General features: G+C 35.0%; 2 protein-coding genes across 2 annotated transcripts; one reads left to right on the top strand and one right to left on the bottom strand.

Annotated features, from left to right (window-relative positions):
• Window positions 1–889: 889 nt before the first annotated feature.
• LOC104093113 (mitochondrial import inner membrane translocase subunit TIM8-like) lies at window positions 890–5,300 on the top strand. The gene is made up of 2 exons (XM_009598829.4): window positions 890–1,046; window positions 4,949–5,300. Exons 1-2 carry the CDS (start codon window positions 999–1,001, stop codon window positions 5,135–5,137), a joined length of 237 nt encoding a protein of 78 aa, XP_009597124.1. The 5' UTR covers window positions 890–998; the 3' UTR covers window positions 5,138–5,300.
• A 668-nt stretch (window positions 5,301–5,968) lies between these two features.
• On the bottom strand, window positions 5,969–12,483 carry LOC104093104 (probable protein S-acyltransferase 7). The gene is made up of 5 exons (XM_009598821.4): window positions 12,043–12,483; window positions 10,790–10,972; window positions 8,135–8,431; window positions 6,891–7,124; window positions 5,969–6,734 (listed from the first exon to the last, which is right to left on the bottom strand). The coding sequence occupies exons 1-5, from the start codon at window positions 12,139–12,141 to the stop codon at window positions 6,222–6,224; spliced, it is 1,326 nt and encodes a 441-aa protein (XP_009597116.1). The 5' UTR covers window positions 12,142–12,483; the 3' UTR covers window positions 5,969–6,221.
• Window positions 12,484–12,683: the final 200 nt, after the last annotated feature.

The following is a 12,683-nucleotide window of genomic DNA, read 5'->3' as shown; positions in this document are numbered from 1 at the left end:
GCCTATTTTTAATACTGAGAAAAAATAACCACTACTCTATTAAAATTAATACGAAAAGACATTTTTACCATTTTCTCATGAGAATATTAAGGACATGGTGTTCTTAACATTTACACTGCACAAATGAAGTTAAGGATGCCATATCCTTAACATTTACACTTCACATATGAAGTTAAGAACATGATGTCCTAAAGTTTAACAACGGAATGTGCAAATACATGACACTTTGTCCTTAATATTTACACAACATTCATAAAGTTAAGGACATCATGTCCTTAATATTTACACAACACTCATAAAGTTAAGGACACTATGTCCTTAACATTTATACTGCACGCATGAAGTTAAGGACACCATATTCTTAACATTTACACTGCACATATGAAGTTAAGGACACGAGGTCCTAAAGTTTAACAAGAAGGTGTAAATACAAGTTAAGGATATTATATCCTTAACATTTACACTGCACACATGAAGTTAAAGACGACATGTCCTTAACATTTACACTGCACATATGAAGTTAAGGACATGTTGTCCTAAAGTTTAATAGCGAAAGGTGCAAATACATGACACTTTGTCCTTAATTGTTACACAACATTCATGAAGTTAAGGACATCATGTCCTTAATATTTACACAACACTCATGTCTAGCACAAGAGTATTTTTGTTCGGACGAGTAAAAATTTATTAAACACTAACTAAAGAATAAATACATTTTAAATAGTGGCTAAAGAGTAACGACATCTCTGTTTTTAACTGTGCACTTCTCCCCAACAAAAATCCCTTAACAGTTTTATGCATAACAGATAACAATGGGCTAATAATCCGATTTGGTAGGAAAACGGGCCTGTCCTTGTTCTAGTATCCAATTTGTAGCCCATCTCATATAACCCGCCGACTTCAACCGACTTTTGTTAGGGTTTTACATAGGGTTCTAATCAAGAAATCTTTACTCCTCCACGAAAACCGGAAAATAGCATTCGTAACCCAAAAGTTCCATGGATCCTTCAGCCCTAAATTCCCCGGAATTGCAGCAATTTCTCAGTGTAAGTTTCAATCATGAACAGTTTTATTTGATGTGTATTCACTTATCTGTTTTTGTTTTTTTTTGGTTTCCCTATAGTTTATGCTAGATATTTGTAAACTGATCCAGTTTTGGCTACCAACAGTTCTTTTGGCATTATATTTTGAAAATTTATTTGGGCATTATACCTTTGGAAAGATGCTTTGCTGCACTGGTTTTAGAAGGATTGATTCAGACAATTATGCGTCTTTTTGTGGATATTGTTTTAATGACTTAATGGGTAGGGAAATTATTACTTTGATCTTTGATCTTTTTGGTTTTATCTTGTCTGTAGTTTGGTGTAATTTGTGGGATATGCATATTCTATATATGATGGTGCTGTAGCACAAATATTCATTATGCACATCTGTGTATGAGCTAGTAATATCATGTATGATTTGGCTTTCTATAATGTAAAGCTGTCTTCTATGACTATTTTATGGTTAGCAGCTCGTTTATTTGCAACAGAATATAAGAACATCTTCATTGCTGATTTTTCCTTATATAATTTAGTCAATATCAATTAGTCAATCAACTGTGCCTCAATCTTAAAATGGAGCTGACTATATGCAATTTTACTCTGTTCCAGTTTTGTTTCATTTAATACTAAACTGGTTTTAGAGTAAGCACATTGCGCGTGTATCCGTATCAATGAGTACACAATTTTAAAAAATTAAATAAGTAGCAATTAAACAATATGTTTTAAGTAATAAAATTTTGAAACACAATTATATTGTTTAGCAAAGTTTTAAATTGTAAGTGGGATAGAAAAATTATACACCGCACCGAAGTGATTCTATAATAATTATTTTTTATGAGCTAAGAAGAATTATCTAAGAATTCCTGCTAGATGCAAGGATGCCAGTTGCCAATGGCTATTCTTAAATAACACAATTTTAAATTGTAATATATATAATACAATCAATTAAAAGAGGTAATCAAATTTAATATTCTTGTGCCAAATATGAGCAACGTGAGCTGGCATAGCAATTAAATATTGTAGTTGTAAAACATAGAGCAAAAGCAATCTTGAATTAATAAGACTTCAATAGATATGAGTTCGAATGCCTAACCAATTTTTGTTACAAATCAATGACCCAAATGACATGCACAAAAATTGTAAATAAGGCAGTTTTAAATTGATGGGTGTATATGATATATTGTAAACAAAAATCACAATTGACTACTTTTCAATTTGCAAATATTTATCAATAATACACGAATGTCTATTATTGCATGACTTAAAGAACATACTGCAGATAAATAGAAAGTTTACCTCAAATCACAAGCATGTCGATTCTATAACTTGAAGAATACTACATGTTTGAAAGTTTACCTTAAATCACAAGCACGTCAATACTATCAAGAGTTTATGATAAAGAATGTGAATATTGACTTCTTTTATGGAAGTTGTCGCTACCTCTTCTTATTCTAAATTGTTTTGGTTTTAATATTCTAGAAGCCTAAAGTGAATCCCAAACCTAAACAAAGAAAAGACACTAAATAAAGAATCCTAAACAAAGAAAAACCTAAGGATCCTAAACCTAAAGGAAAGCCGTAGTAAGGAATCCTAATCCTAAACAAAGAAAAACCTAAAAATGCTAAACCTAAATACACCGCTGTTTTTGGTTTTTTCCCAAAAATAAAAATTTATTAATGATTACAATTACAATTATATCCAACTTGGAATTCACTTACTAAGGGTAAAAAAGATGAACAATATCTCTGGAAGGGCTTTGTGCTTTTAATATAGTATATAATTTGTATTTCAAAGCAAAGTTGTCTAAAACTAGAGGTTCCTTAACTCTTAAACCCACTCTTATACTGCTATACATATCTTTAATGAAACTAAACGTGACTCCTTGTAAACGCTGGACACTAATATGTAATAATAGCAGCTAGGCGTTAAATTAAACTAGTTAGTATCATCATTATGGATCTTTTGCTTCTTCCAATAGATTGCAGGTCTTTTGACATAACTCTATCGATGTGATTTTAGCCTACCCATTTCCTGTTAGCACAGTCAATCATCTTTATGTCATATCTGCATACTGGTGCATATTAAGGTGTAAAAAGGATATCACCAAGCCATTTTAGGCGACCTTCCCTCATTGTCATTTACTTGCAGCCCCTACTGGATGTTATAACCTAGTCAATTTGCTTACTGAAAGATGAACTTTTTTTAAGGGGAAAAACATTGCAGTAGAAACTTTTCTTTCAGCAATCCTTCATCCACTTTCCAACTAACTTCTTTCTTCCTTTATTACTTTATAAGCGGCGAAAAGTTTTTTTTTTCATTTCTTAAGATTTCTATTACATTGAGGGATTAGAGAGAAGAGGGAAAAGTGCACAGAAAAATTGAACAGACACCTACTGTGTTCAACATAATACTGTTTACTGGTTTCTTAGAATGTTATATTAACGAGTTAGAGAAAAAGCCCAAAATCATACATTATCTTTGGCTTTAGACTCAAAGTCATACATATTCTTTCACATGGAGCACTAATAGTCCATTTACTTTAACAAAGTGGTGCACTTTTAGTCATAACACTGAGAAAAAACCCAAAACCATACATTATCTTTGGCTTTAGACTCAAAGTCATACATATTCTTGCACATGGAGCACTAATAGTCCATTTACTTTAACAAAGTAGCGCACTTTTAGTCATAACACTAAACACATTTTAATTTTTAACAGAAATCTAAGATCTGACAAAATATATGTTCCATTTATTTTCTTGTTTACCGAAAGAAAGAAAGATGACAGATTTATCTAGATAGTAAATAATAAATATACATAAAATTTACTTACTATTTATCTATTTACTATTTATTTAGTATACGTAAAATATACATTTACTAAGAAATGTTAAACACCGTTAATTTTTATTTGTAATGATTGTTATCTAGATAACCTCAAATGTTATCTAGATTTTTTTATTATATACATAAAATTTATTTTTATTTTATGTATATTTACTATACGTTGACTCCCCTTAAAATAAAAAAAATCTAATAAATATATATTTATTTTATGTCAACGTATAGTAAATATTATGTATATAATAAAAAATCTAGATAACATTTGAGGTTATTTAGATAAAAATCATTGCAAATAAAAATTAACGGTGTTTAATATTTCTTAGTAAAATGTATATTTTACGTATAGTAAATAAATTCTATGTATATTTACTATTTGCTATCTAGATAAATCTGTTATCTTTATTTCTTTCGGTAAATGGAACAAATATTTTGTCAGATCTTATATTTTTGTTACAAATTAAAATGTGTTTAGTGTTATGATTAAAAGTGCGCCACTTTGTTAAAGTAAATGGACTATTAGTGCTCCATGTGGAAGAATATTTATGACTTTGAGTCTAAAGCCAAAGATAATGTATGGTTTTGGGCTTTTTCTCAACGAGTTACAAGAGTCAAAAGTCTCACTCCATATGAGAACATTTTAACTACCTCCTTCCAACTAGAAAGAGAAACAGAAACATTCTAGGTATAAAACACTTTCTACTTAAGCTCATTACTTCAGGAAATTGTTTCAAGTGCTCTCGGATTTCTCCAGTGTGTCAGTCCAACAATACACATATTTTAAGGTTTGTCTTTAATCTGCTCTCTGTCTTCCCATGTCTTATTGTTTTTACCATTATATTATTGAATATCAAAGTCTCCAGCTGGCTTACGATAGTGTTTTGAGACGTTGAAGCAATGTGTCATCATTGTTGTGTTCCTAGTTGTGTTGGAAGAAGACATTGCTTGACTATTTTGTTACTTGATTTGATTTAGTTGCCCCTACTTTCATACAGTGGTCTTAACAAAATGACTAATTGTTTTGTGGCTTTCTAATATTTGCACCTGATTTCTTCATTTATGCAGCAAGAGAAGGAAAGGGCCATGCTCAATGAAGTAGTTGCAAAGCTTACAAGTTCCTGCTGGGACAAATGCGTTACTGGTACTCCTGGAAGCAAGTTTAGCTCCAGTGAATCTAGTTGTTTAAGCCACTGTGCGCAACGCTATATGGAGATGAGCGCGATCATTATGAAACGGTTCCAGGGCATGCACTGAAGAAGAATTAGCCTTATAAAATGGATATGATAATCCTTTTGATTCCTTTGCTCAAAGATATTTGAAAGAGAACTGTAATTTTTTTTCTTGCTGCTCGATACAATTGATGTGGTGTTACTGATGATATTATTTACTAAATGCAGAGATGCTCTCTTTTTTTTAACTCATTTTCTCCCCTTCATGACCAAGGCTAAATGAATTTTGTTCCTTTTGCCTGTAGTGAAATAAGCTGTCTATTGTTGCCAGTAAAATAACCCTAACATTGACAGGCTGCACCTATTCACTGAATTCTTAGAAGGGACGATATATTACAATTTCGAATCCAAGGTTTGGATAAAGAACAGCGAGAGTAAAGGTGCGCTTAGTACTTTTTTTCCCCAACACAAATAATGTAATGTTTCAAAAGAGTGGTTACATTATTTGTGTGCTTTTAGTCCTTTACTTGTAAAAGCGCACACATTGCTTAATTCAGGGTCAAATGTGTTAAGTCGAATATTATAAGGACTACAGCTGGAATCAAAGATTAAAAATGCTATTTTTCTTCAAATTAACAAAAACTTGTGCAAGCTGCCTTTCGCGTTGAATATCTAAAACAAACAAGAAAACAGTGAATTTATAGGGAAAATTGAAGTTCTCAAATGAAATTATATCACTTCTGAAAAGCTTTTATTCTAATCTGGAATTATTTTATCATAAATTGTTCAATTTTTTTAAAGTGACTGGATCATAGGGTGGGAATCTATAACAACTCAACTGCGCAAACGAGAAGAGATGGGAAGCATAAGAGGAACTTGATGAATATGATAAATTGGGAACGGGGACGACCATGAATTGCAAGAATAATTTCTTCTAAGTATCCCTTGCAAAATAAACACATTGCAAAGAATTTCGGTTGCCTTCACATAAGAAAAGAAAATTAAAAACCCAAAAAGGAAAAGAGAAAGAAAACAATATACACACAGAGAAGCCTGGAAGATTAAGTTCACAGTGGTTGATCCCACCCATAAACTCTATCACCGTTGGCTAATGATCTTTACACTTACTAGTTCTTTTACAATAATGTTAACAGCACCCAGGTCAAGCACTACTGCCCGTTTTCAGTTAAGAAAGCACCATTGCTGCCAGTTATCCGATTTGAGTCTCCAATCTCAGATGCCATAGCAACTACATCAGGTGGTATTTCCAAGGTCCCACTTCTTCTTCCCCAACTAGAGCGCCTCGGGTGTAGTATACTACGCCCATCTGCCAACGTGGCACCGCTAAGCTCTGAGGATATAACTGATAGCTCTTCGTCCTTATCTAACTGATTGTCATTTCTAAGTTGTCCTTCAAATTCATTTCCTCCTGTTGCTGGCTCATGCCAAGCAGGCTTCCTTCCCCTTTCTAAATCACTCATCGTTTTCTCCAAGTTTGGACTAACAAAACCACCCCCTACTTCACGAGGTGCTATCCCAGGTTCTCTTGCCACTTTGGCCCTGAAGTTGTTCTTGGAAGGAGGTATACTAGTGCAGAATATCTCCAAGAAGTTATGAAGTACACCTTTGTTAAATGGGTTGACTCGACGATCATACCGATATCTGAAGTTCTCATATGTTGACTGCAAGCACACAGAAGATTCAAATGTCAAAAAAAGTTGTACTTCAATCTCCGAAATTGGAACACATCTACATGTTAGACAACTAGGGCATGAGAGTAAGTTTTTTTCCTCTTTGCCTAGAAAAAAGGGGATTAAATTTAAAGAACAAAACATTACCTGATTTGTGCCAATAAGATACAGATGGAAGACGGTCAGGCCACCAACAAACCAAACTGATATAAATGTATAAATGATAAGCACAATAGAAGCAGGAGTCTTGGCCATTGCCTTCCAGATTGAGGTCTGCTCACTATCCATGATCCTTTTAATATAGACCCAGCAAAAGCCATGCACGTATATGCAAAGAAGGGTAGTTGAGAAGACAAACATGAAGAAGAAACGGTAATTCCTCTGCACCAACAAACATAATATGGTTAGAGTTAGAAAGCCAAGACACTAACATTACAGAAACTTTCTCTGAAAGCTCATTCATTATAGAAGTAAATCTTTGCTGTCAGACCAGCATAACGTCTGCCATGAAAATATAAAAGCACGAGTCGAATACAAGTTCTAAAGTACTTACAAAATCAATGCTTCAAGATCAAGATGTCCTAACTGGGTTAAGTTTAAAGCACAAATCTACAGAATCATCACAATCAGAAAAGGTCTCTCTTAAAAGTTTTTGTAAAACAAATTAATGAAAAATAAAGACCATTCTCTAGCAAAACCCACTCATTTTGGAATTGTTTAGTAGATTAATACCTCAAAAATTAACAAACCCATTTTGTTACAAAGATTCTCAGTGCGAAGAAAAATATCAAATATGCTTAGTTGTTAATACTTGAGCAGAGCACAAAATTGCAAGAATGGGCAATATCAGCTATAGAGAGTTGAACGATTTACACATCACTCAACAACTGACCAGCACCCTTAACCCAATGAGTGCAGGGAAGAAAAATGTAAACGGAAACACTGGCAGCTCTTTCATGAGTTGTTCTAGCTAACCTTAAGGAGGAAGAACGACCCAGAAACATGCTTTTAGGGGAGAAGTTCTATGAATTTAGGGGAGAACTTCTATGAATTTTGGAAAGGGCACGCAGTGAGCATGGTTTCTCATGACGATGAACTTAATGTGCATGCTGCAGTGCAGATTACACACTGCCTGAGAAATTTAAGAATAAGAAAAAAACAAACTAAAGGGTAAAAGAAATGTGCCAATGTACCTTCATACATCAAACTAATACTAGATAAAAAGAATCAATGACCAACACCCATATAATACAGAACCATGGATTGAGAGGATCACTAAAGGAGGAAAGTCATGAATGCATTGTAGTATCAAGGGCAAAGTGAAAAAGCATTTCTTTGAGACAGCTTTCAATGGCAAAAGAAGATGTTTGTATTTAAAATGGGGTACTCACCAGTCCAATACATTGTCCGACCCAGGGGCAGTGATGGTCGAAACGTTCGACACAGTTGTTACAAATTGAGCAGTGTGAACAACGTGGAGGCCTGTACAGCATGCAGGTATCACAATATTTGGACTTTACAGTTATTCCATTGACATTCACATCCTTGATGCGGGGCAACCGTAATTGTGGGGTTTGACCAGGTCCAGCTTGAGTACTTCCTTCAAAGTTTTCTGGTTCTGGAGGATGAGGATTGCGAGGAATTATACCGGGATCTCTTCCAGAAGTGAGTAGAAGAAGGACTAAGACCTTTGGAAAGAAAATATTGATTACTTCATATCGACTCATAAATCTATATGCTTTGTAGCCATAAAACAAAAGAGATTACAGTAAAAAACACCCATTAATAGTTCATTTATCTTAAAAAGTTTAGCCTGAACATTGTAAACTTTTTCCTTACTAAGAATTGAGAAGGTTATCTGCTTCATGGTGTACTCGGGAAAATAAAGGTCGCCCGCTTTCATGCAATATCTACAAGGAAATCATAAGACTGCAAGAACCTAGTTTCATTCCCTTGTACGGCAGAGAATATACAAGCAATTTAACATTTTCCATCATGAACAGACTAATGTAAGAACAAGACAAGATGCAAGAATTACTGCTTTAACTGTAATTCTTGTCATCCTGATTCCCTAGGTTCCTTAAGGAATTAGTTGATTCTCTTTCAAAAGTCATTTGCCTAAGCGAATTGGTAAAGAATATCTCAAATGTCAATTCTTTAAAAGTGAACTTGGAGAATGAAGTACAAACTTTTAGAACTCTTGGCAATTGATTTGTTCTGCTTAAAAATCTGAAGAAGTGGCAGAAGGAAAACAAATTTGAAGTTCAGCCAGTTCACCAGAGAACAAGTACTTACCAATTCAGATTTGTTTTTAATAAGACCCAATTTAGAACTCTCATTGTTCGATCTTCACACAATACCCAATCTCTGTTCTCATACAAAGCCTACTTTAGCTGGAGAGTGCTGACCATAGATATGAAAGGGTTAATAATCTTATCTTTTGTCCCAAGAAAGTATCAGTGATACTTTACTACTCCAGATTCCAACTAATCAATCTTCACCTTTTTTCTAAACTTCGTCATCAACTCTGCTGCAGCAACATACCAGCTTGATTCTCACAAATTGTCAGCAGCTTTTATATGACTTGCATAAGAGTTCCACCGTTCCTCTACCTTCTGAAATATATGTGCCTATCATTTCCTTGCCCGGCAAAGCATAAATCTTGTTCAATGTTCACCATATAGGCCCAAAATCGCTCTCTCATTCCTAGTTTCTAAATTACACCGAGACAATACAAAATCCATCAGGCTCTCGTAAGAGGACTTTCACTTGGTTTGAATGGACAATGGCAACATTACATGATGCCTCTTGTTGCTCAGAAGATCTCAATTGCCAATCAACAATAGAAATAGCCTTGTAAACACTCTTGAGGAAACAATATCCATTTGTCAAGGGTAATGGTTCAGTTTGTGCAGCCCAATGTTGTGAAAAGCTCTCACTTCAGCGCTTAAAGCGCGAAGCGAGGCCTCGGGCGCTTCTGCATAAAAAGCGAGAAGCGTAAAAGCGACAGAAGCGAGCGCTTCTACATATTAAGGGCCGCCAACATTAAAAAATTAAAAAGTTTATCAAGTTAAGCCCAGGTATGTGATTTCTTCCTCCTCCTCCTCCTCCTTCTTTTTCTTTCATTGTTTCAGTCCCAAAATAGCAGCAAAATGCTAGCAAATTTATTTTGTCCCTTCAGTTCTTCTTCTCATTCTCTTCTTCGTCTTCTTCTTCTTTTTCTTTCATTGTTTCAGAGATAAATTGCAGCGAACTGCTGCCCAATTTTTTTCGTTTCAGTTACTGCCATTTTTTTCATTTCATTTAATCTTGTAGAAGAATAGGATGTTCATTTTGTGCTTTAATTGATGCTACTCTTTAGTTTTTATTTGCTTACAGTTACATGTGTTGTCTATGCAGTATTTATTTTATTTTATTTTTTTAAATTCCGCTTCACTTCAAAAAAGCGAGCGCTTCGCTTCTCGCTTCTCGCTTTAAGCGAAAAGGGGCTTGTCGCTTTTCCTCGCTTCACGCTCTTCACAACACTGGTGCAGCCAGAATAAAATGGTCCAATCTCTTTTTTTGAGTTGACGGATTTCACATAACTATCGATCTAATCACTTTTTATACAAGTGCAGCACCAATCAAAAGAGCCAAGTCCTCGGCAATATTTCTGTATGAAATTCTTGATCTAAAATGTCGTCCGAGCTACAAAGTTAATAAATACAGAAGATACGCTGTATTCAGATCAAAATTCTTAAATCATCACGATCACAAAGGCTTTCTGCCACATACCATATCCAGTCCAACTGCTGATCCAAAATAAAGATGTTTGTCACCTATGAACTCCCAGACTACTCATTCACCATTCAATGCCCAAATTGAATGAAAATCATGCAAGCAACAAAAAGAAATAAACACAAACAAGGGAAAGGTAATCAATCTATTAGGGGAAGTAGTCAAGTTTTCGGAATAATCTAGTATCTTGGTATTGAGAAGGCCAATGTAGCCATAAAACTATACTTTAAAAATAATGTAGTCAGTGGAAGCCAAAAACAAACACTTACATAAACTGTGAAAACAACAGCGACGACCATGATTGACCACCCCCAGTCACCAGCAAAATCATCCACCATTTTCCTCGCAACAAAGACACAGAAAACAGCAACCGGGGCAACTATAAGGAAGATGGTCATAAAGACCGACCTCACATCAGGCCCAAAGATAAACCTTCCTTGAAGAATAAATTTCTGCACAATCAAGAGGCAATAATGTCAAGAAAAGTATGCGCAATCACGAGATATGCTATCTAAGGAACTTTTTAATTGCAAGAAAATGTCAAATTTTAGCAACTACACATCTAATTTGGAGAGCATGTCAACAGTACATGTCTCCAGAAAGCAACAACAACAACAAACCCAGTATATTTTCACAAGTGGGATATGGGGAGGGTAGTGTGTACGCAGACCTTACCCCTACCTAGTGAAGGTAGAGAGGTTGATTCCAATAGACCCTCGGCTCAGAAAGGGTGGGAAGAAGGAAAAAAAGGAAGAGAGAAGGAAAAAAAAAGGGGGGGGGAGGGGGGGGGGGGGAAGAAGCAGTACTAAATAATAACACCAGGGAATAGGGTAACTGAAGCGAACAAAACCAAAAATCACATGACGTAATAAAGAGAAAAAACTTCTGTTAATATTTACTATCTCACAATTTCATCCATGGAGATGTGCCCTTGAGGAACACAGGCGAGTAAATTCCAATTAAGTTTGAACTTTGCTTCTATTTAACAGCAACCAGAATATTGAGGCATCTCAAAGTTATGTAGAGTTTTAAAATTAATGCACTGATCTCTGCTTTCCTCAATTGCTTCTTTTTCTTCTTTCTTCCTGGGATTCATCTTAAGGTATTTTTATTTACCTGACTTGCCATATTTTGCAGAAAATTCATGAAAAAAGTTGCTTTCACAATCGTTTTTCTCAAATTAAGAATGTTAATGGGAACTTAAGTTTGTCCAAAAGAATCTCATAGGAATATAGGTTTTGGAGTCTACAAATGCATCTCTGCTGTGTATTCTTTTATTAGTCAACTTTACAGCAATTATGCTCTTCTGGAATTATGTTAAGTACTTCTAAGAGATGACTAAGCTAACATTTACAACGTATTACGAAAATAATTCCAAAAATATCAAACATTAAATGCTAATTCGATAATTAAAACTCCTAGAAAAAAATTATGAACTTGCAAAAGAAAACCTGAGATCCCAGCAATACTCAATAGGAAACCTACATAATAGAAGAGCAGAGGGAAACGGTGAATCACTTACATTGCTGCCTTTCCAGGCCTGATAAGTCCGGATAAAGGCGGACTGATCGGCGGCACCACCGCCGGAATCTGAACTCTTGGGCGGAGCCACCCCATACATCTCTATTTTTCTTTTTAAATCTCTTTCTTCTCTCTCAATCAATTAGAATAAAGTGAAGGAGAGAATATTTAGTAGTAGTACAACTTGGATTGGGAAAAGGTCAATGAAAACGAAAGAGAAAAAGAAAGGGAAAAAGGAAAAAAGGCGGCTTTGTTCTCTTCTCTCTAACTTTTACATTATTACTTGCGTGGAATGAGTCAGCCACGCGGAGTCATTGCGTCAGATCCCGGTGACAATAGGCAGCACCCCCGGCGGCGCACGGCAATTTTGGTGGCAGTGAATTTGAAAATTACAGAAGTAGAGAAGTTGTTTATTACTCTGAAGAAGAGTGTGGGCGAAGTTATGTGTGGGCGTGAGTTGGAAATGAAATGATTGAAGGAGGGGGGGACCAAACATGGGAATTTTGAATAACTTGAAAACACCAGCCTTTGTTTGCCTTTTTTCTCTAATGTGACTTTCGCGGCTTATCAATAGCGGGTAAAAGAAAGCACGTTACTCCACTTTCATCTTAGGTAACAATAACATAGGGTAAATATTGATGA

The sequence above is a fragment of the Nicotiana tomentosiformis genome, chromosome 3, assembly GCF_000390325.3.
Source record: "Nicotiana tomentosiformis chromosome 3, ASM39032v3, whole genome shotgun sequence".
Taxonomy (NCBI): Eukaryota; Viridiplantae; Streptophyta; class Magnoliopsida; order Solanales; family Solanaceae; genus Nicotiana; species Nicotiana tomentosiformis.
This window is presented reverse-complemented; position numbering and strand designations above follow the sequence as displayed.

Coding starts and splice junctions, on each gene's coding strand:
- LOC104093104 (XM_009598821.4), bottom strand. CDS start 12,141: ATGTATGGGGTGGCTCCGCCCAAGAGTTCAGATTCCGGCGGTGGTGCC. Junction 8,432..10,789: donor CTGTTGTTTTCACAGTTTAT/GTAAGTGTTTGT, acceptor TTCTTTCCAAAG/GTCTTAGTCCTTCTTCTACT. Junction 7,125..8,134: donor TCGGACAATGTATTGGACTG/GTGAGTACCCCA, acceptor TTGTTGGTGCAG/AGGAATTACCGTTTCTTCTT.
- LOC104093113 (XM_009598829.4), top strand. CDS start 999: ATGGATCCTTCAGCCCTAAATTCCCCGGAATTGCAGCAATTTCTCAGT. Junction 1,047..4,948: donor AATTGCAGCAATTTCTCAGT/GTAAGTTTCAAT, acceptor TCATTTATGCAG/CAAGAGAAGGAAAGGGCCAT.